Here is a 24,925-nt window from a genome sequence, read left to right as displayed (position 1 = left end):
TGTTTAATTCTCACAGGATTAAAACAAAACAAAAAAATCTGCTCCAGAAAATAATTTTACCACTTGAGCAGAAAAAGCAGCGCCTGTAATGAAGCTTTGGTGGCCTATGAGAAAGCAGCATTGAATGTGCACCTCCAAACAAGCAGAACTTCCTTTAAATTTTTTCAGTAACCTAAATTAGACAAAAGCCTAATTACTGCTCTTCAGACATCCCAGTAATAGGGCAAAGAAAAGCCTGTAATGCGAGTTCCCAGGAATGTAATATGTCGCAATCAGTTATTGACTCATGTAAACATGTAGGTGATAGCAGGATCCAATGTTTTAAATTAACCCAGGAGGATGTGGAGTACTGGGATTACCATGCCTATCCTTTCCTGAGATGGAAAAAAATCAGGCCACAATCTTTAAGATTGAACATTTGAAAGTTTCACTGAAGTTCCTTTTAATCTCTTTCTGCAACAAACGTTCTCTAGCAGCATGAAGATCTTATAATGCAGGTTTAGTAATGTGCTCTCAATATATTTCATTTTTAGTTCATATGCAGTTTTGTACTCTGCATAGGATTAATAACTGCAGACTGGGAGCAAGGGTGGATTTCTGACTCATGTTAAAGAAAACATTGCAGGAGACAGTATATATACTGTAAGTAAGGTTGTACATAGAGTTGAACATTAGTTCTGGATTTATATACCACTACTCTTACAGTGCCTTTCAGAGTTGAAATTTACGATTATCTTTATATAAGGCAAGAAAACAGGGTATAATTACAAAAGCATCAGTGTGTTCTAATACAAATGAATCTGAATTTATTTTTAAAAGGTTGTTTAGAATCCCAGTGAGATATTAAACAACAGATCCACTAGAATGCAGGAATGTTAATGCTAATTTGATAAGATCAAGATTAAGCACCGTAATGGTGACTTTAAATTATTCTAAAATGAAATGAACTTTAACCATACACTTTACAGTTGAAAAATTCTAGAAATAACTAGAACACTCCAGAGATCAAGGTATTTTACTTTAAATTATGTTTCAACATAAAAAGACTGGAACCAATCCTAGAAAGAATCAAGAATCAATCCCATGGTATGGATACCACAAGATAACTGAACTCTTGAGGGGATCTGTAATCATACTTTGCTGATTAACATGACTTATTCTTCAGTGTATGCTGACTGAATGCACATCAATCCCTTAAAAACTCTTGTACACATATGTGTGTGGGAGCAAAGAAAATACACTAGAGAAGTTTTATTTAAACAGTGTTCAACTTCCACTTCTGTGCCCATTTTTTAAGGAGACATGAGATTTTTAAACAAAAGTTGCTAAAAAAAAAAGATCTTTCACTTAACTTGGAAATGCATAATTTATTATCCCTAACCCATACACAAATTTACAATACTGCCAATCCCCAAGTATTCAAAAATCATGAGTCAGCCCCTCCTCCCCCAAATAATAAGATTTGCTTTAAAGTCATGATATTTTAAGAAAATAATAAAATTTGGTAGGTTTTTTTTTAATTGATCTTCTGGTTTTTGAATGTTAAGCGTACAACTGGGTAACATTTTCAAGCTTTTTCACCACTACCATGAGGGATAGACACTTATGTTTTTTATTAAATGAAAACGGAGATTATCACCTAATCACAAACCATCAGTAGCTAGGGGATTAAAAAACAACAACAACCCAAATATGATGAATTTTTGATAAAAATCTCAAGAATTACCAATAATGAATATACTACTTGTACATATTTTTCCTTGAAACAAACATTTATGTAAGTATCAGCTAGTGATTCCTATCAAAGTCAAAATTCAGTAGCTAAACTAGGTAGCCAGTGTGTACAGTTTTCCATGTATTTGTACAAACATTTTTATTTCATTAATCTATTTACCTTATTTCATTAACAACTTGGGAGCAAGAGAAGGCAAAGTATCTTGTTAAAGCAAAACACTACACAATTTCTAATATATAGTGCAGATTAGTCAGCTAATTTTCAGGGCAGCAACTTCATCTTATTTGCCTATAAGGCACCATGCTCACCAATGGTGGTACATAACAGTATATAAATATGAATACTCGGCACTTAAAAAGCAATTTCCATGAAAGGAACTAATGCACTTCATATATGCGAATTGGTGAAAATGTTGTAAGACTCTGAACAACGTCACCTCCCACTGCATCTGCCTTGCATCAACAATTCCAATGAAGTAGGGTATTGCTCATTGACTTGTGTCAGAGTTGAGCATGCTCTATGTTCTGCCTTACAGGAGGCGCTCAGCATGTTGTATAAGACACTTTTGTTTGGGGCTTTTTATCCAATTGTCCATATCACTTAACTTCTGTATCAGATACTTTTAGCAATTTGTTAAAAAAAAAAAAATGCAGTAAAACTATGCATTAAGCATTTACTTATTCGAGGTATTCTGTACAATAGTAAACGTGCCTGGTTTTGTACAAATGGACCCACTTATACATATGTATACAATAGTAAAAGAATTTTCAAGATGCCATGACCATACTCGAGTTAGTAGGATAGCTATTGCACAGAAAAATCCTGTCTTAACACAGACAGTAACTCATCACCAAATGGGTGCATTTTACAACATTTAACCTACCATTTCCTTCACTTTTATTTAAAGAATTAAAAAAACCTGCACTGTGTTTTTTCAATGTTTCTTGATGCAATAACTAGATTTGCATAAAGTAGTAGTAGCAGGTGTAATAGAGCAAAGGTTTAAATCTCCCTGAACTCAACACAGCTGAGAAATATATAACACACTTGTGTTTACATATGTTGTGGTAAGAGCCTATTCCGTTAAAATGTTATTTCCTTAATGTCCCAACTGGCTGAGCTTTCAAGCTGAGAAATGATTCACATAGGATGCAAAAGTACTAGGGGCTAAAATAAAACCAAAACGGAGTATGCAGCAGCATCTTAGGGTCAGATTGGGTCTAAAAGGCCCCAAATATCTGAATCTCTCACTAACAGCAGTTAACTCACCACATTGCACACATAGGGCAGCTGGCAATGACAGTTAGGGTGACCACATAACAAGTGTGAAAAATTGGGACAGGGGGTGATTGGCAACTATATAAGAAAAAGCCCCAAATATCAGGACTGTCCTTATAAAATTAGGACATCTGGTCACCCTAATGTTAGTCTATATGTAACCTAGACATCTACCCCACTGATAGACTTGTACAGAAGTGTATTTGCCAACAGTAGACAGTTACCAATATGGTAACAAATAATAACTAACAAAACCTGCACTTCTGTAGCACTTAGCATCCCAGAACGTTAAACAACCTTGTGAATTAAGCTTCACAACACTCATGTCAGATAAGTAAATGTTACCACATCTTTACAGGTAAAACTGAAGTAAAAAGACATTAAGAGACTTGCCCCACAGTCACACAGCAAGTTTATGACAAAGTTAGAAATAAAAAGCCAGATGTCTTGCACTTAGCAGCTAGACAACAACACCTTCTCTTTTGCTAGTGAATTGGTTGCATTTTGTCACAAGAGGAGTATTTCTCCCATTTATAGTAAAATGAGAGTTTCAGAGATTCATATGGCCAGCTCCTCAGAGGGTGTAAACTGGTACTGCTCCACTGAATTCAGTAGCACTACACCCATTTACATCAGCTGAAGATTTGGCCCACAGAATTTTAAGGCAAGAAGGACCATTACAATTGTGTAGTTTGACCTCCTGCATAACAGAAGTCATAAAATGTCACCCATCCAATATTAATCCTGCACTCCCTGAAATAAGTGGAAAATCCCACTGACTTCAATGGTGCAGATTGCAACCCTTATAGCTGTCAAGTGATGGAGAAATCCCTTTGTCTGAGTAAAGAGAAACCTTCTTCACATGCAGGCTCTTGCTTCTATTATTGAGGAAGTACGCTTGTAGAAGTAGTGTAATGAATGATTCAGCTTTGAAAAAGAAAGACGTGACAGGATGCAGTTATATATTGTTCCCACAATGTAAGACTGACATTTAACATAACAAGTACAGAATGTGTGTGGAAGATTTTCCATCTCAGAAAAAGTTACTGGTCCATCCAATCCAATATCAAAGCTTTACATAAGCTGAAAACGATAATTCTTCTTACATTTTAAATTAAATTTTAACACTGCTCAACACGGTTATATTTTATACCGCAGCAAATATTAATTATCTAGATAGTAATTTATTTGCATTAATAAATATGCTAATGAAGGGAGTTGTAAGCTTTGACATGTTAGCCTTAGGTATATGTTGCTAAATCTCCAGTGTAATTTGACTGAATAATGACATAGTAGCAGGTGTATGCAATCTGTGCTGCTATGAGCAAAGCTATGTAGTTTTTTAACACTCTGTAACAACATGTGGGTGTCATAGAAATACCCAAAGGGAAACATTTAATCCTACCACAAAGAATACAATAACATTAGGATACAAATAAGACAAGGGTCTACAATATGCTGTTTGGCCTGTCACAGCCGGATCTGTTTCTGGTCCCCATAAAGTGCTTTTTTTGGGCCTCCAAGAGACCCTAATTTGCATAGACATTTTGGTGGGGGAGTGTACATTTAATAATACATACCAGAAATGTCTGAGAAGGTGACAGTCATGCGATAAACTACGTAGGTGTAGGATATATTCATTTAATCATTCACCTTTATGCAAATCGCTGCTCTTTGTCTACTCATCTATCACCACAGGATTCATTCACACTTTTCAAATAGCCACAATTTAAAAAAAAAAAAAAAAAATCTATCAGTCAGGTTGTTAGCTGAGCTCCTCTGATACACTCCTTTCAGCCATGCCTCGTCTATAATATTTGAGAACTGCTCCCTACTTTTTATTTATATAAAAATAGAGTGCCTACAATTTAAAGCAGCCACACTGCATATATACCATAACATAAATTTGTTTTCAGATATGGCCACTCTTACTGAAATGAATGCAAATTATGCACATATATCTGATCATAGATATGACTCAAGGTATATATGTGTCAACATAACAACATTAGTAGTCAAAAATACACCATCTCAGTGAGCAATGTGAGTAAGCCAAGGTTACTGAAAGAACTCTAAATTTTGTATTTCCTGACACAAGTGTTCAAAATTGTCACAGTGTTACATCAATTCAGATTTTATATCTTTTACAGGCCAGAACCTCAGCAAATGTAAGTGAACATGTAATTAAAATGAATGAAGCTGTGAATATTTACACCATGTGAGGATCTGGTCCCACTTTGAAATTTTATCACTCTAATGAAATGAGTCACTCCTTCGGTACTGAAGCCAGTCACTTGACAGCATTTCAACATTCACCTCTACTCCAATATAACGCTGTCCTCAGGCGCCAAAAAAATCTTACCACGTTATATCAAATTTGCTTTGATCCGCCAGAGAGCGCAGTCCCGCCCCCCGGAGCGCTGCTTTACCACGTTATATCCAAATTTGTGTTATATCGGGTTGTGTTATATTGGGGTAGAGGTGTACTATCATCATTAACTATCAGACAGTAAGTTTTATTTATTATGTTCACACTGTTATCAAGATAACGTGTCCTTCAAAGAAGATAAAGAGAACTCACAGGTAGAGAACCCAGTAGGAGGACCAGTCACCAAACAAAATGGAATTAAACTTTTAACTTAACTATATTAGCTGGAGTGCTGCATTTCACTTTCTTTTAAAACCAAAGGCATTTCTCACATAATAACATTTCAGAATGCTGTACTGAACAAACTGGATTCAGTTTTTCCCCTGCTTTGACACAGAGATATACTCTTGATCTGGCAAAAAAAAAAAAAAAAAAAAAAAAAAAAAATGCAGAAGTAGTACATCAAGTGCAATAAAAAAAGTTTATCCAAGTAGAGTTAGCAGTTTCTTCTGAGGACATTTGAGAAAAACAGAAAAACTAAATTTCATTTCAATGGTCTTTTGAAACTTTTGTTTGCCAAAATGTTAAGCATGTTTTTCTAAGAAAAAGTACATTAGATTGCTACAGGTGGTGTAAATATTGCATCAATAGTACTGTCTTTCATAGTGCTCACAATAAACATCTTTAAATATGGATTAAATCATACTCGGACCGCCTATAGGCACTGCAGTCTAATAATGCATGGTCTGATTTTCTGTAGAAATATTTTTTTAAAACCCCACTTTTGTTCTTTGTAGCAGTGAAAATCTGGATTTCAACTTTTCCTGATAGTCAGCTGAAATTCCTTTCCTTAATTTCATCACGTCATTCGCTAATTATACATAGTCAAGCTCCTCTAAATCTTTCCTTTCCCTGCCGTGGGCCACTCTGGTGGCACAAAAGGCCCAGTAAAGTTGTCCTAAGTGAGCAGCTGAAAATCCCGTAATGTGAGGAAACCCTTGACTGATGAAGATAGCTCTATGTAGTCCCCAGTGCTGGAGGAGTGAAAAGGGTAGGGGAGGCTGTGGTTAGAATGCGCTACATTCAAGCAATCCACAGATGACACAACAGTCTGTAGGATCCATTACAAGGCAGAGTAACTTGGGGCAATCCTCTGGCTGCTCTAAATTATTCTGGCGGGTGTTAACTCCCCCCTAAAATTCAACCCTCTTATTCTCACTTTTCATACAATGCAGATCCGACTGTGCCTAAATCTCAACTCCTATAACCTACATACTGTCTGTGCTCCCTGCACTCCAACTTTGTGGTTTTCCCACGCTGCTCCCTCGGCCCAGAATATCCCTTTTCCTGTGTGTCAAACATCCCTACACATTGCCTTCAAATCCTTCCTCAAAACCCACTTATTTCTTCCAGCTTTTCGCTAATGATTTCCATGGCTGAGCCATCTATTCATCTTTTGTTATGAGACAAACTCCATCTTAAAACTGTCCCAGCCCTATGCTCTGTCATGGCGTCTGGATGGCCAATTGTCGGTCAGAAGGTCACATTGGTGTCGTGTGCAACACATTGGGGCCATGTGACCATTCTCGAACCTTCCGCCTGGTCAGTTGTAGGTCACATTGGTACCGTGTGCTACAATTCCAGCGTGCCGTGTGCATAAGTTTAGCGTGCCGGGTGCAGTGTCTGTTTACATAGAGGGCACCAGTTCGGAGCCTGGTTGGTGTAGGAGCAGGGAACCAATTAGATGCTAGCACGAGCAAGGGTCTTCGAATAAAACTATGTCCCTCGCCTAAATCAGCAGGAGTGTCCGCGTGTTAGCTGGAAGGTCTGATCACCCTTTCAGCCAGGATCTCCTCCGGATTTAGCCGGCTCGTGTCGTGTCATCTCGGGTTACATCTCGTCATGTCCCTGGTGTCTGTACTGCTGGTCAGCTGCGCCTGGAGTATGGTATGTACATATTAATTTTTGTAGATATTCTGTTTGTTAGGCCTTTTTTTTACTTTATTACTTGGTACCAAATCTCATGTATAGTGTACATGTAGAGGACGAATTGTTACAGTTTACTCAGTTTTGTATGTTTGTTCTGGTTTTTCAGTAAACAGTTGGTTGTAAATTATCTGATTCCTTGTTAAGTGTACATAGACTGTTTTATATTACTGCTCTGGTGATATTTTTGGTTGGTTACTTGTTCCTATTTCAACTGAATTTGTATTGTTAGTTGGTAAAGGTGCTCCTCCCCAGCCCAAGTTGTAATTCATCCCCCATTAATAAACGGCCACCTGTTTTTTAATTACAATCTGCCTGTCTCAATTTTCCTCTTCCACTCGAATCCTCATTCGAGCCTGTATTGGTCTCGGACAAAAACCATACAAAGTAAGGCAAAAGTAAACGCCAAATTTTCTGAGTTAAACAAAAGATCTCCTTCTTCCTCATTTCCTAATATAAAGCTAAATTAACCACCCTTACCAGTTTTGAAGCTAAGAGGGTGGCAACCCTTCTGCTGAAGTGGATCCAGTCTAATCCAAACCAAAATAGTTCTGTAGACGGTAACCCTCTCTCCCACCCTATTAATCTATACACCAGTTAGTATCCAATACTGAGCATACTTTTTTACACTCTGGTACAAAAGGATCTCTGAGAAGACCACATGTATTGTTCCCATTTTCAGTTCTCTTCCCCAACCCCTAAAGTTATTCTCAGTTATATCCAATCCAGAGTTTGAAGTTACTTTTATAAAATAGTTTCAGTCACTCCGGATACGACTGGTTACATTTCCCTTCCCATATACAGAAAATAAATCTACTCTCCAGGGCTATCTCAGGATATGAATCAGTGATGTCTTGAGCACAAAAGCAGGATTCACGTCCCTAGATAAATGATCCACGAATAAACACTTATTTCCTCTGAACTGGAGTATCACTACACCTGTTACACAAACACACACACATATCCAGGAGTGCTATCAATATTAACCAAACCACATATTCCAGGAAAATATAACAATAATTGGTAATGACAGGTTTTCACAATGTTACCAGGCACATTAGTTTCCAAGCTTGTGATTTTTCTGGGGAGGTAGAAATATAATCACATATATTTGAAAGCAATACATTGGCATTTCTGATATTTTCCCAACTATGGCACAGACATAGCACAGCCGTCAAGTAACCCTACTGTCATTTTTTCAATGGAATATGGGTTCACGCTTTGGCAAACAGAGTTTGAATCGGTTGTGAGAAGTACTGCATTTGATTCTGGAAGTAGAAAATCCTCACTGTTCAGTGTGCCTCTTGACTAACCTATGTTGCAACAGTGCCATTCAGCTTTCATGAAATAGGAAATCACTTACCTTTTAACCTGGAGACTAGATATGCAATGGAGACACAAAGTGAGAGGGCAGGTGGTTGAGATGAAAGTTATTTTGGAAGGAGGGAAATAAAGATGGGTCAGAGCAATAATGAAAGGGAAAGGACTGAATCACACATCAATATTCACACAAAAGGCACATGTTTGCAAGACATAGTAGAGGATTCTTATCTTAGATTGCACAGTGACAAAAACATGAAATATTTTAAGAATGTGCTGTCTCAAGCATAACTCAAAAAAAGACACTTTGCAGCCCTTTCCCTTCCTTCTTGCATATATTTAACTAGATACCACAAGTTTCTACTGGTGCCAGCTCTATTCATTAGGACAATTAAGTGTCCCATCTATATGGATAGGTAATTCATTCATAAGTATCTGCATTTGTGGGTTTTTACAAAAAGGATATTTTTTCAGCATGTATAGAGTAGCTAGTCTTGAAGCTCGAAAGTTGGCTCTGACAGATCGGTAAACAGCTTTCCGAAGACCGATGAGATGCTGACTAGGATGCTGTCCAGCTTTATTAAATGGGCAAGCAGCACTGACCCTGTCAAGCAAACTTGAAAAGTAAAATGTGATACAACTGTACAGATGTCCTAAAGAATTTCAAAAAGACAATACATCAATTTCACTTTCATATCCCTTATTTATAAAAGACAATCCTTTTTTATAATGGGTCAATACATATAATTAAAGCAACAAAGTTTTACCGTATCAGTGATACATTTCATTAAAAAATTTAAATGAAAAAAGAATAACTCAGTAAAGGTCCTGATCCTGCTCCCATTGGGGTCAATGGCAAAATTCCTATGGACCTCAATTGTACAGAATCAGGTACTACAAAAAGAAAGCACTGTATAGAGACACTGTAAGGCTAATGAAGTCTGACCTGAACATAACAGAAGTCCACTGTAAGTTTTAAAAATACGTATATTTAATGCATACCTCTCTACATGAACTAATTCCTTAGTTTTTACAAATGATTTTGCAGATAGGCTGTGCTCCGCTATCTATTTAAATTAATCTATATTCCCTTCCCCCCCAACCAGTACAAGGAATGTTATCCAGTTTGATGAGGTTATCAAACATTTGAGTGGAAGGACAATTTACCATAAAAACTACCGACTGCAGAAATTCTTGTGGCACTGTTAGAGCTAGAAATACAAAATGAAGCAAAGATTCCGAAATGCATGCAATTACATATACTAACATTTTAAAATACACATTGATCTCAATGTATACATATGCATATCGGTGTGTCACTGTGTCATTTGCTTGTGGGAACAGACTGCAGAAGGGCTTTACGAAAGTGCCATTATAAAAAATGATCTATTCTGTAAATAAACTGAAATGTACCTGTGTGAATTTTAAATATTTGCATGTTAAGTTACAAAAAACAAAAAAATGTAGTACAGACTAATCTTCTGTTAGTGCACAGTATACTTAATAACGTGAAAGGTATTTATTAAAATAACATTGTACACATAAGCTATAAAAACTTCATACCATATTAATATACAAGAGTAATACTTAACCATGATCAAATAAAATCTTGTATGTAAAACATTTTTCATTATAAAAGAAGCAAAACAAACTGCATTAGCTTGCAATTTTACCAATGCAAAATTAATGTGTTTATCCAGTTCTGTGTTTTCACTTGAACCTTAAAATTAACATCTGTTACAGAGTCTCTCTTAAAATTTCTATGGCTATTTGAACTTACCAATTGCTACTGTTCAAAGGTGAACTCTCATTTCAGTCTTTTAAACCATACACTTCAATGGGTTGTAAGAAGTGTGTCTGGAGAAGCTAAGGATTAATTTAAGAAAGCAGGCAGAAAGCTACCAATGTTTTCTCCACAGCAAAGATTGTAAGCACTTGCCGCTCTACTACAAGACACCCACCCATCACCTTCGCTCCTGTGTACAACCAATGCCTTGAAAAACAGGGTTGTTTTGTGATTTGTAACATTTGTTTCCATCTTTCCATGTCAGATGTTAATCTCAGCAGTTTGTATAAATTTATAGGACTGAATTCTTCCTTTCTTTTTTCCAGAGAAACATCAAACCAGCATCATTTGCTATGTTTCTGAACATACCAGAGATACATCATCCCAGGATCTTTGTTAAATGTTACTGGACCATGCTGTATAGCAGCGGTGAGAAGCAAGAGGAAAAAGTGTTGAGGATGAACTTCCTTTTCTCTACAACACCAAAATCTATCTCAATTATAAGATACTGCAATTTAAAGCTCTCTCAGTCTCACAAGCTAGATTTTAACTGAGGTTGAAATAGGATTTGTGTGTCATAGGCTCAAACTGCCTCATATTAATAAAATCAATTACTACACATGAGCATGGTGGTAGTTCTATAAAGATGCTGTGTGCAACAATACATGCTTGTATATTTCAAATTGGAATCAAGCCCTACAAGAACAATAATAATATTTGGGAAAGTTCATTACTGAAATGCCAACCAAATAAATAGTCCTCATTATAGAAAAGAGTGGAATTTCACTATATATTTTTACAATTTGCATTTTATAAGGGGCAGGGAAATGGAAGCATTTTCAATAGCTAGTAGGAATTCCAAACAGTGACCCTAGGCAGGACTACTTGATGGGAACTCATTAGCTTAGTCAGTACCTTTCAAAACAAAAACAAAACCTTGTTTTGAAAGGTAATGACTACACCTACACCTAATTGCAAAGAGAATTTAGGGCATTGTCCATGTTTCTCTCTAAAGGCATCCTGCTGTCTGATGGACGATAACCAGTTGCATTTGAAGTACTGAAGGTGAAGGAGCTCCAGCAGGTTGGAGGGGAGGAATTGAAGGTGGGATGAGGTTTTTACAGAATAAAACAGATTCAACAGGAGCTTTCATGTTGCTGAGACGATGAACAAATGACCAAAATCTTGTTCTTAGCACTTACTGGAATATATTGCTACAGTAGCATCCCTATCAACTTATAGGGTGAGTTCCTGACCCAGTTGACGTCAACGGCAAAATTCCTAAGCCTCAGAGCTGTAAAATGGCACAGAGAGACACCCCTTAACTTAGCGTAACCATATTCAGTGTCACTTGACTCCCTATAGCAAACATTAAAGCTACGTTACTACATAACTGCTAGAGAACATATTAAGCTTTTTTTCTTAAGGTCTATTAGCAGGAAACTACACTACAGATCAAAGCAAAATTGGGGGCAACAATCATCACACAGAGTGCTACTTCAAGTAATTTTCTGACTGTTCCTCTAGAGCATATTATATGTATAGGCCTTCTGAGGAAAACACTCTAGAGTTGGTTAAGGGTTTAAAAAAAAAAAAAGAAAGGTCATAGACTTGGTCCATATTGGACCATTACTTCAGAGATCCATGTATTGAGCGTACTGGCTCAGTTACCTTCAAACCACCCGTGATACTGTATGGAATTGGGACACACTTTATTATAAAATTGCAAGGAGTCATGCCAGATATGCCATGTAAGGTATCTGTGAAAATGTTATGATTTGCCAACTATCATAATCTTGTTTATATGTTTGTAACCCTTTTGTATTGTGAGTTATAGATATGTATGGTATATCTGTATTTCAAAACATGTGCTGTGTTTCTGACAGAATGGCATCGGTACTAAGCCTGCTTGATGGCCCCTCAAAGGACATCAGCTGTACAATGAACCTATTGAGAGAGGGCAGGGACTACATCTTATGAGTCAGCAAGACATGTAAGGGAATGCCTGTGGACAGAGAACTCTAAGGCTTTTCCATGCCATGTGCGGTGAAGCTTGTGTTTGGGACAAAGGAAGTACAAGCCACATGGCAAAAGGTATAAAAGACAGGTGCATCATCTCAATTTTGTCTTCAATCCTGCTTCTTACCTCTGGAGCAACTTTTCTACAAACAAAGCTCTGAACAAAGGACTGAATGACCCATCCAAGCTGTGGATGTGTTCCAGAGGGATTTTCAAGCCAGCAAACTCACCACTACTGTTAAGAACCTGATATATGGACTTTGAAGCCTTATGTATGTATCTGATTGCTTTACCATTTAACAACTCTCTTCTTGTTCTCTCTTTTTTCTCTATAATAAACCTTTAGTTTTAGATACTAAAGGATTGACTGGCAGCATGATATTTTGGGTAAGATCCAAACTAATACTGACCTGATAATGTGGCTGACTCTTTGGGGGCAGAAGAACATTTTGTATAGTGAGCAGAGTTTTTAAACAACTTCTCACTGTACTGGACCTGTGCGCTGATTGGGAGCCAGAGAACTGGAATGCAATAAAGGGGGCTGCGTGATTTCTTTTTTAGTTTCTTGATAACCAATGTGGGGGATTAGGAGCACAGTTTGTGACTGGTTGGTGAGTCTAACTTCAGTGTTAATCACCAGTTTGGGGAGTATCTGTTCTCCTTTTTGCAGCCTGCCCAGACCTTAGCATTTTCAGGGAGGGCTACCCTACGCACCCTGGGTCACAACCCCCATCCATGCACATCCAAAGAAATCCTCTCTAAAAGGTTACTAAGATTTAAAGAAAAGGGGACATAAGATCAGGAGTCAACTTGAAGCTCATCTATTGTTTTAAACTACTAACTTTTAGATATGTAATTAAAGAGCAATCAGACCACAGATTTGTTAAAATTAGAAGAAAAAAAAAATCAGATGTTTTTCTCAATTGCAATCTGGACAAGTCCTAACAGTACATTCTTTCTGAGACTCTTTTTGTGAAGATTAGACTGAATATTGCTTAATTGTATTCTGGCTCAACAAAAACATATCTAGGCTGACTTAGGACATGCTTAAACACTCCAAAAAGAAGATAAAATATGTCCTTGGCAAAACATAATGTAGGCATCTCATCATCTAAAGTTAGGAAATTAATTCAAACTAGGTAGGGTACAGTTTCAGCCTTGCATGTGGCATAATGTGCTCAAACACAAAACAGTTGAACTGGTAGGAATAGCATAATGTCTACAAATACAGATCAAAGTTCTCTGTGTATATTAGGGCTTTCAAGTCAGAAATTTATACAGATCCCATAAATCAAAGTGGCGCAAAAAGGAGGTATTTTATTGATCTTAAAAAGATGATGACTGGACCATTTTTTGCATTTTCCTCCTTCTTCCACCCAAAGTTCTATTAGCACAATGTGCGGCTAGAAATTACATTGACTTAAAACAACAGAAGGGAAGGACAATGCACAGGTGCAAGCACGTTGGCTTCCAGATCTGTACATGTGTTCAGTGTATCACAATGTTCATTCATCCAAATCAGGAAGAAAACACACAAGAGCCAATTCAACCACAGACACCCAATAACTAGGATCAGAGTATCAAATCCCATAAGTGGGAAAAGACAAATTCTGTTGGTAAACAGTTCTGAGTTTTAAGCTTCTGAGGGGAAAGAGATGTGGAAAAAAATATTTTCAACCTATGACCTTTCATAGCATTTCTTTGATTATAAGTAATGTGAAGAAAATAAAATTATTATTGCACATCATACAGAAGGAAACATTTTTTCACATAATCTTTCGTTATAAAATACTGATTACTTGCAGGGCAGATAATGTTAGAAAACATTTTTTGGTAATCTAAAATGCTAAATACTTACATCAAAATAGTGAGATATAATTTAAAATTACTATATGACCCTTCAAGAACTGCTCACTAAAGGAGCTTAGAGCCCCTTTGTCTCTCCCCTCTCTTCCCCATAAATAATTACTTATTTATATTGTCAGTAGTATAGGAGGAGATTTTCAAAAGGTACAAAGGACAGTTTGGTGCCAAAATAATAGAGCTTTTGTGACATTGAAAATCTTTATAGTGCACACTTTTAAATAGAGCTGTCAGACTTTGAACACCTGCAATGTAATTATCATGGTAGTTACACAAGTTTGTCTGTATAAATGACAATCTTAATTAAAAAATTAAAATGTATATCGTTTTCCAACAGATTCCATCTGTCATTGGAGATAACATTATAGAATTTTAATATTTAATTGGCTTGAATGAATCCATATATAAAATGAAATAAAATAAAGACTCACAGGGTAAATCCTCTGGAAATGACTTCAGTCTCTTGAATGAGTCGCAGAGCTTTTCTCACAAGATTAGTAAAAGCGCGGCTATTTGCCACTGTCTCTTCCAGCTGGAGTCTGTATTTTCTCAGGGACATTTGCAGCTTGGCTATCCTCCATGTGCCTAGAGCTCTTATGATCACATAGACAAACAGAACTAGTCCCCACACCAGCCAGAATGATCCATTCCACCATGAAGGAAGTATAATCAATGCACTGACAAAGGCAAGCAGCAGAGACACATCCCTGCAAACAAAGGAATAGACAAAGTGACATCTACTACCAATTCCTGAGATTAACCAACTGAGGAAAGTCATGAGACTCTCAACTACAATGCTGTTTACATTTAGTTACGTGGACTTTTATGTGGGTTTTTAAGAGAGCTATAAACAGCAACAAGATCACTAAATGGAAGATTTAGGTGATATGTAGGGAATTAGTCCATAAAGCTATGATATATTTTCTTAATTTAAAACAGCCAGTGGAAAAATAATGCACCAATTTGAAAGGTCAAACTTTCAAACATATGACTTACCAAAAAAAAAAGATTGCTCAGCATTAAAAGCAAGGGTGGATGGGAAATGTACAGTCTGCACTTCCAGGTTCAAGAGGACAGTGGTAAAGGGCATGATTCTTTTAGGTAAGCAAACGTTCTAAGTAATGACAGTTTTATTTTTCCAGATTCTGACTCATTTAACCTGGACACCACACACTACGAAGTTCTAACAAGCCTTTAAAAAGCTGGCTGTGAAAATCTTTTTAGGCAGCCCTAAAGCTTTTCAAATTACCAGGAACAATAGAAGCTAAAGCCTCATTTGAGCTATGTTCAAACGCAGATTTTTCTTTTGAAAGTTTTGACAGAAAAATTGGTCTATTAGAAAACAGAATGTGGTCCTTTGTATTTAATCTGTAATTCTGCGAAGCTATAAGCTTTCCAAGCTTCAAATAACTTCATACCTATTTATTAGGGCTGACTGGGAAACAGACTTCCAGTTCATCAATTTTTTTTTTTTTTTTTTTTAGTTTTTGGGAAAAAAAATTGTCTTGAATCATGACAAAAATACAAAAACTTGAAAATTTTGCCCAACTGGAATTCTGCAATATTTCAATTGAGGAATGCCAATTGAACATTTCAAAACACTTCAGGTATTTCTGAAATAAAATATGCTGTCTGGGCTCCCAAGAAACCTAGAAGCCCTGATTCTACAGCAGTCCACCAGGCAGCTACTGAAGAGCTGACAGCTTAGAAGCCATGGGTCTGCAGCAGCTCACCTCATGCTGGGGAACCTGGGAGCCAAGAACCTGTGCTGCTGTAAACTGCAGAGGCAGTAAGCTGGCAGGAAATCAGGTAGAATCGCACCTAAATTCACGTTTCTGTGGAACATTTTAATTTTGACTAATCAGCATTTTCTGATGGAAAAATGTTCCATTGGAAAATTTCCAACCAGCTCCTGTATTTACAGATTAATGAATCCAATACCTTCTTCCTTCAACACCATTCATAAGCCACTTGCATTTTCACATAACACCTGCAATATGGTACTCTGCATAGCTTCAATGTGTTTGATCCCTCACTCTTACAAGACTGGAAGGCAAACCCAAAAAGATACGAATACAGAGATCCACAATAAGAAGACCAATTTCAATACGTAGTATAGTACATAATTCTTTCACACTATTTACTGATTTTAGAAGCGCCCAGGGTTAAATAAAGCATTGTGTAGGGTGTAAAAACATTCTGGATAGGAAATCAATTTTAAGAGGACAGAGTCATAGGCTTAAAGGGCAGGCAACTTTTATAAACAGGGCCTGTACACTAGTGTGAAATTCATTATCCTTCTGTAACTTCCCTGCTATATCTAATAGACTTCCTGCTGCCCTGTTTTGCAATGAAGTACTTCTCACTGATGACTACATCACTAGCAGCATGAATTATGTAAATGTAATGAACTCAGTAGTATGATCTAGTCTGCGAAACTTCTCATACATTTCACATCTCCTAGTTCTCCTCACCACTTTTACCATATGGCAGAAAATTCTCCAGACCTGCCTCTGTTACTTCATGTTTGAGACACATTAGAAGTGGAATACAAATTTATCTTTTTAAATTTCAAATAAAGACAAAAGTTTGGCCTGAAGAAAACCAAAACAGAAATGCTAAAGGGTCCAACAAATTGTTTAAAAATACCAAAAAAGTAAATTAATACTTCAAACTTTTCAACTCAGAAGTGGAAAATCCAGTCTCCAGGTCAGTGTGCTTACACTAGACATGTACCAAAGCCATCAGAATATCACTTTAGAAGTTCAAGAACTAACCAACCACTTTATTTAATAAAATATGTCAAAACATTCTTAAGTGCCCATCATGTGTTCTGGGAGCCCATCCCATAAATTAAAATATACAATGTAAAAAAAGGATTATATGTAACTATTCACCAGCCTTCAACTCACCCTCTCTTCAAAAGCCTGAGGGAAAAATGGGCTTTTCAATGTGCCCAGGAAGTTAAAAAATCTGGCCCTGGCAGACCAAAGGGGAGTCAAATAACCTAAATCAAAGACTTTAGAGGAGAAAAGACACACTTTTTTTTTGTAAAGTCTCTTATGCAAAGAACATGCTGATAGTTTCCCCATCAGTATATCTAAATGGTCACAGGCATAGGCGTTTTCTGGACAGTACCAAATATTAGGCGTTGCTAGGGAGCGTAGCGTTGGAAGGTGTCCATTTTTTTGTTGCTTGGACTGCCCTGCAGACAGGATACTGGGGTCAAGTAGCTCAATCAGTTCCACATCCTCATGTAGCAGAACTTCCTGTTGCAGGATGGTATAGAGAGAGTCCAGTCGAAACCCAACATCCTTAACATGAATGAGTGAAAAAAAAAAAAAAAAACAGGGCATGAGTAGAGATTAAGTTGTTAAAAATTAATAAAACTTTATTGTTTACAGTTCTGTAGACGCCAGCATTTTAGACATGCGACAATTGGCTACACCACCTCTCTCAAATGTGTTTCATTCTAAAACTTCTTCTGCCATCTCATCTTTAAAGATGCTTTCATTGAACTCACAACCTGGTCCTAAATGAGGACAATGTGGCTGAACTGGAAACATGCTACATGTTGTATGAATATATTTCCACAGGAATGAGTGTAGGCACTAGAATTTACCAGAAGAATGGAAGTCAAACTGCAACCTGAAAAGTCTGTTGTGTTCCAATGAATCTAGCTTTTTTCTATAGCATCTTTCCTTAGCAAACAAAAAGACGTTAAGATAGAGACATTGCAAATCAGTCAGTTACAAAAACTGGCTGTGGACCAGTTGACAAAGACCAGGTCAGTTGGCTGGAATTAGAATCCCCACCTGCAGTGGGATTCTCCAGGAGAGAGCCACAAGACCTTTCCAAAGGGAGCTGTGACTCCACAAATGAAACAGCATGGGATCCTGTGGACCTTTGACTTACCAAACCTAACAGGAACTTTGGGTGGTACCAATGATTTTAATGCCATCACAAACATTTGCACTTCCCCTTCTTCAACTAGAACATTTAAAGAAAAAATCTCTGCGGCTATATTACCTACCAAAGTAGCTCTCTGAAGTCTTAAATCAGATACTGAAGCAAACCATAACTCTAAAACATCAAAAGTTTTCCAATGAAGAGAGTGTTCAAACAGACCACAATGAAAATTTACTATCAGCATGTGGTCTAAAGCAAGATGCAAGTGAAAAAAGGGAAAATACTTCTCTTCTGCAGCGTCTTCAGTCAGAAGCCGTTAACAGACCTCAAGGAGTTTGCCGCTTCACTGCCAAAATATTTTTAGTTTTCAATCCAACTGGCACTATTAAAGTCAAGATAAATATTTCTCATTGACTCAGTGGAGTAATCTACTATGAAGATAGTAGGAAAATAGCTATCTGAAGGCCCTAATTCTTTAAAATAAAACAATAATAAATTAAGGATACTCGGTATTATCTTATACTCTCCTGCATTCAGTTTTTACTGGAGAAGACTTGATTAAGGAAGCCATAGAGCAGACTATGTGCTGAAGTGAATTCATGAACACTTCTCTTGAGTCTACAAAAACAACAAGGAGTCCGGTAGCACCTTAAAGACTAACAGATTTATTTGGGCATAAGCTTTCGTGGGTAAAAAACCACTTCTTCAGATTCATGGAATGAAAATTACAGATGCAGGCATTATATCAGTGATTCTCAAACTTTTGTATTGGTGACCCCTTTCACATAGTAAGCCTGTGTGTGTGACCCTCCTTACAAATTAAAAACATTTTTTTACATATTTAACACCATAATAAATGCTGGAGGCAAAGCAGGGTTTGGGGTGGAGGATGCCAGCTGGCGACCCCCCATGTAATAACCTCGTGACCCCCTGAGGGGTCCCAACCTCAACTTTGAGAACCTCTGCATTATATAATGACACATGATGAGAAGGGAATTACCTCACAGGTGGAGAACCAGTGTTGACAGGGCAATTTGATCAGGGTGGATGTAGTCCACTCCCAATAACAGATGAGGAGGTGTCAACTCCAGGAGAGGCAAAGCTGCTTTTGTAATGAGCCAGCCACTCCCAGTCCCTATTCAAGCCCTTATAGAGTGTGTGTGTGTGTGCGCGCGCATAAAAAACAGTCTTTTGTCTGGTGAAAAAAATTTCCCTGGAACCTAACCCCCTCGTTTACATTAATTCTTATGGGGAAATTGGATTTGCTTAATATCGTTTCACTTAAAGTCGCATTTTTCAGGAACATAACTACAACGTTACGTGAGGAGTTCCTGTATGTCAATTCCTCATTGGTCAGTCTTGCTGACTGGCACTGAATGAGGCAAAATATAGATCAAGGAGAAGTATATGAGACAGTGTATGGAGCACTCAGGGGCTGGGGGAGGATATAAAAAAGTAATTACTTACCAATCTGTAGAGTAGATCATCTTTTTTCTTACATGGCGAAAAAGGAAATGAGCTTTTAAAGAGCTCAGCTAGTTTTGACAGGATGCCTTGCTAAAATGAACAGAAAACTGAAATTACAAATATAAAAGAAACAATAATTCATTTACTCCTGCTTCAGTTTCTCTTGATAAGTCAAATTCCAAGTACCTGAGACTTAGTTTTCACTTACTCTATCTGGCCCAACTTCAGAGTATGCTAAGGGAATACCTGTTTCTGGTGACCTGAAAATTTTGCCAGTATACAAGGAGGTGAAATAAAGCTTTCATTAGCCCCTTCATTCCAGGTGCTATAAATGCTACATTGTTAAAGCAAGTGTAAATAGGATTAGCCCATAGGTCTGAGGGTTGTAGTTGCTGCCTAAGCATGAAGGATCCCCTCTCTCTTTGAGAATAAAAAAAGAACCAAGCAGGATTAAATGGTCTAAGGAACCCAAGGGGAAAAAAGGGACTGGGAACAAGGAGCTGCCTTTATCTATGCAGGTGTCACGACTGGAAGACAGGGATTGTGGCTGGCCTAGTGGACACAGATATTGAAGGTGATGAGACCCAGTGATGACAATTGCTGTAACTGTTCCAGAAGCTCCATGTTAGATTAGCACTAGGCATCATATACTCTTATCTCCATGCTATATCACATGCAACCTAAAACTGGGCTTTTAGCTTAATTTGTGAGTTGTAGACTTCTAATTAGGGACAGACTATGTCCTTTGAAATAACTACTGATCCAGGACAATAATCAACAAGTATTTCTTTAAAATGTGACCAAAAAAAGAAACCATGTCTTGTCTGACCCTGCAATTATTTAAAATGGAGTGAGATGCTTATAAACACATACCCGTATACACCTCTACCTCGATATAACGCTGTCCTCGAGAGCCAGAAAATCTTACCACGTTATAGGTGAAACCGCGTTATATTGAACTTGCTTTGATCCACTGGAGTGCTCAGCCCCGCTCCCCGCCCCCCCGGAGCACTGTTTTACCGCATTATATCCGAATTTGTGTTATATCAGGTCGCATTATATCGAGGTAATGGTGTATATGCTTTCCACATCTCTTTGTAGAGCTCGTAGAAGGTAGTTTTAAAAATATTTACCTGCATTACATGAATTTCATGACCACACCTCTGAACCTTCAATCTGCTAATATGCAACACAAGCAACCAAATTATGTGACAAATGACTGAAATGTGGAATACTGTGTTTTGTTGCATACTGCATCGTAATTCATAGATAAGAATGGTTTTTTTAAATGTAAAACATGGTAACGGTATTTTCTCACTGTGTGAATTCAATAATTCATTTCTTAAACAAGAAAACTGGTTAAAACAAATTCCATTATGTACAATCTAAAGAGCCCCCAGATGGGTTGGCAGCAGGATTGTGAGCTGTGGACCTTCAAATGGACCACATGAGCTACAGAAATGTCTATGTCCTATATGTGGAGCAGCCATTAGAAAGGAAAGCAACACAAACTTCTCCAGTGAATTACAGAACTAGTAGTAAAAAGCAGTAGAATGATTTTGGGGATCAGAATTCCTGAGTTGTTAATGGTATGGGGATGGGAGTGTAGTCTAATAGGCAGAGCCAGGATAGTCAAGCACATAAGATTTGACGTTTGTTCTGAAAGGAAGTGTGACTGACTTGATGTGGCAACCCAGAGATGAAAAGCTTTAGCTATCCAGAGCCATTCAGTTCCATGGGACATTTTTTTTAAATAATAAAACCAACACATTTTTTGATGTAGAGAAGCGGAAAACTTCTGATTTATTTTTATGAAAGAATATATGTGACTCAGTTTCCCCACTCACTTTGTATTGTAGTCTGCTGGGGAATGAAGAGGTTAACTTCTTTCTTGAAGCAAGACATGCAAGGCAGTAACTATGGGGGTCAGGGCCCTCACTAAGCATAAATGAACTAGAAGGAACTAATAGCACTAGAGGGTAATTGCTGCAAACTTCTAGACAAGTAAACAAGTCTGCCAAAATACCACACCCTGGGAGAGATTGCATAGATTGGTTTTGACAGGACTTAAGAGGCCCAGAAGACAAAGAACCAAGAAGTGAATGAAGTGGAGAGCCTGCTACAGAAGGGGGGTTCAGCCTCACTCAACCCAAGAACTGGCATAATTTAACCTAGAGGGCAAAACCCTACTGGAAGGGTTGGAAGGACTTTGAAACCTGCCATGGTCTCCAAGTGGAAGATGGGTGACAACTGGTAAGACAGGCATGCATATATGTTATTTCAGAGTAGCAGCCGTGTTAGTCTGTATCCGCAAAAAAGAACAGTAGTACTTGTGGCACCTTAGAGACTAACAAATTTATTTGAGCATAAGCTTTCGTGGGCTACAGCCCACTTCATCGGATGCATAGAAGGGAACACACAGAAAGAAGATATTTATACATACAGAGAACATGAAAAGGTGCGAGTAGCCATACCAACTGTAAGAGGCCAATCAATTGAGATGAGCTATCATCAGCAGGAGAGAGAAAAAACCTTTGATGTGATAATCGAGATGACCCATAGAAGGTGAGAGGGTATTTTAACATAAGGAAATAGATTCAACTAGTGTAATGACCCAACCATTCCCAGTCTCTGTTCAAACCTAAGTTAATTCTATCTAATTTGCATATTAATTCAAGTTCAGCAGTCTCTCTTTGGAGTCTGTTTTTGAAGATTTTTTGTTGCAAAATTACCACCTTCAGGTCTGTCACGGAGTGGTTAGAGAGATTGAAGTGTTCTCCCACTGGTTTTTGAATGTTATGATTTCTGATGTCAGATTTGTGTCCAATTATTCTTTTACATAGAGACTGTCCGGTTTGGCCAATGTATATGGCAGAGGGGCATTGCTGGCACATATCACGTTGGTAGATGTGCAGGTGAATGAGCCCCTGATGGCGTGGCTGATGTGATTAGGTCCTATGATGGTGTCACTTGAATAGATCTGAGTTGGCATTGGGCTTTGTCACAAGGATAGGTTCCTGGGTTAGTGTTTATGTTGTATGGTGTGCGGTTGCTGGTGAGTATTTGCTTCAGGTTGGGGGGCTGTATGTAAGCGAGGACTGGTCCGTCTCCCAAGATCTGTGAGAGTGAGGGATCATCTTTCAGGATAGGTTGTAGATCTTTGATGATGCGCCGGAGAGGTTTTAGTTGGGGGCTGAAGGTGACGACTAGTGGCATTCTGTTATTTTCTTTGTTGGGCCTGTCCTGTAGTAGGTGACTTCTGGGTACTCTTCTGGCTCTGTCAGTCTGTTTTTTCACTTCAGCAGGTGGGTATTGTTGTTTATCACTTTCTCTGTATTGCTTTTGTTCTAAAGAAATACTTTGCTTTATGAAGATGGGCCGGTCACTGGTTAACCCTGTCATCATCCTTGGTAGATAATAGGACCACAAGTCCTGAAGTAACCTCAGGCTTGTCTACACTAACAACTTATGTCGTCACACCCCAAGTGATGCAGTTATACTGACCCAGCTTCTGGTGTAGCCAGCACAATGTTGATGGAAAAAACTTGACATAAGCTACTGTTTCTCAAGAAGGTGCAGCACTATGCTGACAGGAGAAGCCCTCCCATCGGCGTAGGTAGCGTCTTCAGTGAAGCAATGCAGCTGTGCAGCAGCAGCCTTTTAAGTGTAGACAAGCCCTCAGACTTGCTAATATGATTACCCTGAAAAGCGCGAGAAATTGCAGGCTAAATCCACAGTCTGGAGGGAAAGGAACCCCTCACCCCAAGCAAGGTGACAGCTAGACGCCCTCAAGGAGGTCATAAAGGGATCACAGGTGCAGTTACCCCAGAACAGTGATACTTGGGGCAACAGTGTAACCCAAACGATGCTTCCACATATATATGCCATCTGTTTCTATACCCGATTATAGAAGCCATATCTGAGGGAAGTATTAGTGAGGTTAGGATGATATAATGGACCAACACATCAGATATCACAATGACAGTTCTTCTGGCTGTACAGTTATCATCCTATCCCAACAAGGGGAGCTATCTAATTAGACTATGAAAAAGTCTAAGGGAAGCATTCAAAATACTGTCATTTGAGGTACTGAAAACTAGAACAGGCAACATGCTAGAAATGTACTGTACAGAGCAATCCTACAATACCCAGGGGATGAAGTAATAATAAACTAATAGGTTTGTTCCAGCTCTAATTTCTATTATTACAGCTTGGAGTTCCTGTTGCCTATGAAGGTAGGAGAAGGGAATTCTGGTGACAAGCTAAAACTCTCTTTACCTACAGAACATTCTGAGACTACAGAGAGGTAGTGGCAGTAGACTGTCCATTTAGAAACACCACTGAAAACAACAAGAAGTGTGTCACAAACTATAGCGCTACAAGAATTGTGTTATAAAGAGCTCCCTAGTCATATAACATGAAGCAATGCAAAGTAAAGCAAAATGCCCTCTTGGTAATGGGTAGAAGCAATGGGTGGGGTGTAAACAATGGCCCTTGAACTACATTTGACTGGTCAGATGGATATTTAATTTAGACGAGAACCTCTGCTCCCAGTGTATTGAAAGTACAGTACAGAAAAAATTATTTATTATTTCAAGATAAAGTTTTGTTTTAAGGACAATAAACTTTTTAAATTACTTTCATCTTCTGGAGTCTTCAGCTCTTGATTGCACACATTTAAATCAATACCAAGGACAGTTTTAATTAATGACCATTAAAGTCAGCAATAAAGCACTGCTACCAGCTAATATAATCTGTTGAGTTACAGACTAAACCAGCTTGAAGTGCTGTATAAGTTATCTTTTGGTTCATATTCCTCATTTTGATTTTAAAGAAAAATCTGAGCTTGCATAAATGCAAGACAGACAGGCCAAAGCTCGAAGATGCAAAACAAGACAACCCACTGTTTTGGGCTGTGAACCAGTGGTGTGCGGTAACACATTACATTATTCAGGTATCTTGGAATGATGTCTTATAGTCTTTATTCCCATTGGAAGTGTAACTGACAAGTAAAACAGTCTTCATCAACACACAAGTCAGGTCATGTTGCCTTTGATGACTCTTGAGTATTCTCCTTGCTACTTTAGAACAAAAATAAGTTAAATGGGCTCTTTGTGAAACATATAGTAAAATATGTATCCCCCTATATTTTAACTTATGGCAAGGGCTATAGTCATGCTTTTATGTGCATTCA

The 24,925-nt window shown here is 37.9% G+C and overlaps 1 protein-coding gene across 6 annotated transcripts in view; it reads right to left on the bottom strand.

The window, feature by feature from the left end:
• Window positions 1-24,925, bottom strand: part of VEZT (vezatin, adherens junctions transmembrane protein) — an 82,353-nt gene that overhangs the window by 24,308 nt on the left and 33,120 nt on the right. For 4 of the 6 annotated variants that reach the window (XM_034772977.1, XM_034772976.1, XM_034772980.1 and 1 more), the window contains 4 exons: window positions 19,732-19,821; window positions 17,494-17,669; window positions 14,787-15,062; window positions 9,154-9,303 (listed from right to left, as the gene is read on the bottom strand). In XM_034772977.1, coding sequence (XP_034628868.1) covers window positions 9,154-9,303; window positions 14,787-15,062; window positions 17,494-17,669; window positions 19,732-19,821 — 692 coding nt within the window. The remainder of the gene's footprint in view (window positions 1-9,153; window positions 9,304-14,786; window positions 15,063-17,493; window positions 17,670-19,731; window positions 19,822-24,925) is intronic. The other 2 variants (XM_034772988.1, XM_034772975.1) reach the window with 1 other exon arrangement.

The sequence above is a fragment of the Trachemys scripta genome, chromosome 1, assembly GCF_013100865.1.
Source record: "Trachemys scripta elegans isolate TJP31775 chromosome 1, CAS_Tse_1.0, whole genome shotgun sequence".
Classification (NCBI taxonomy): domain Eukaryota; kingdom Metazoa; phylum Chordata; order Testudines; family Emydidae; genus Trachemys; species Trachemys scripta.
Note: the sequence above shows the minus strand (reverse complement) of the source record. Positions and strands in the feature narration are given on the sequence as shown.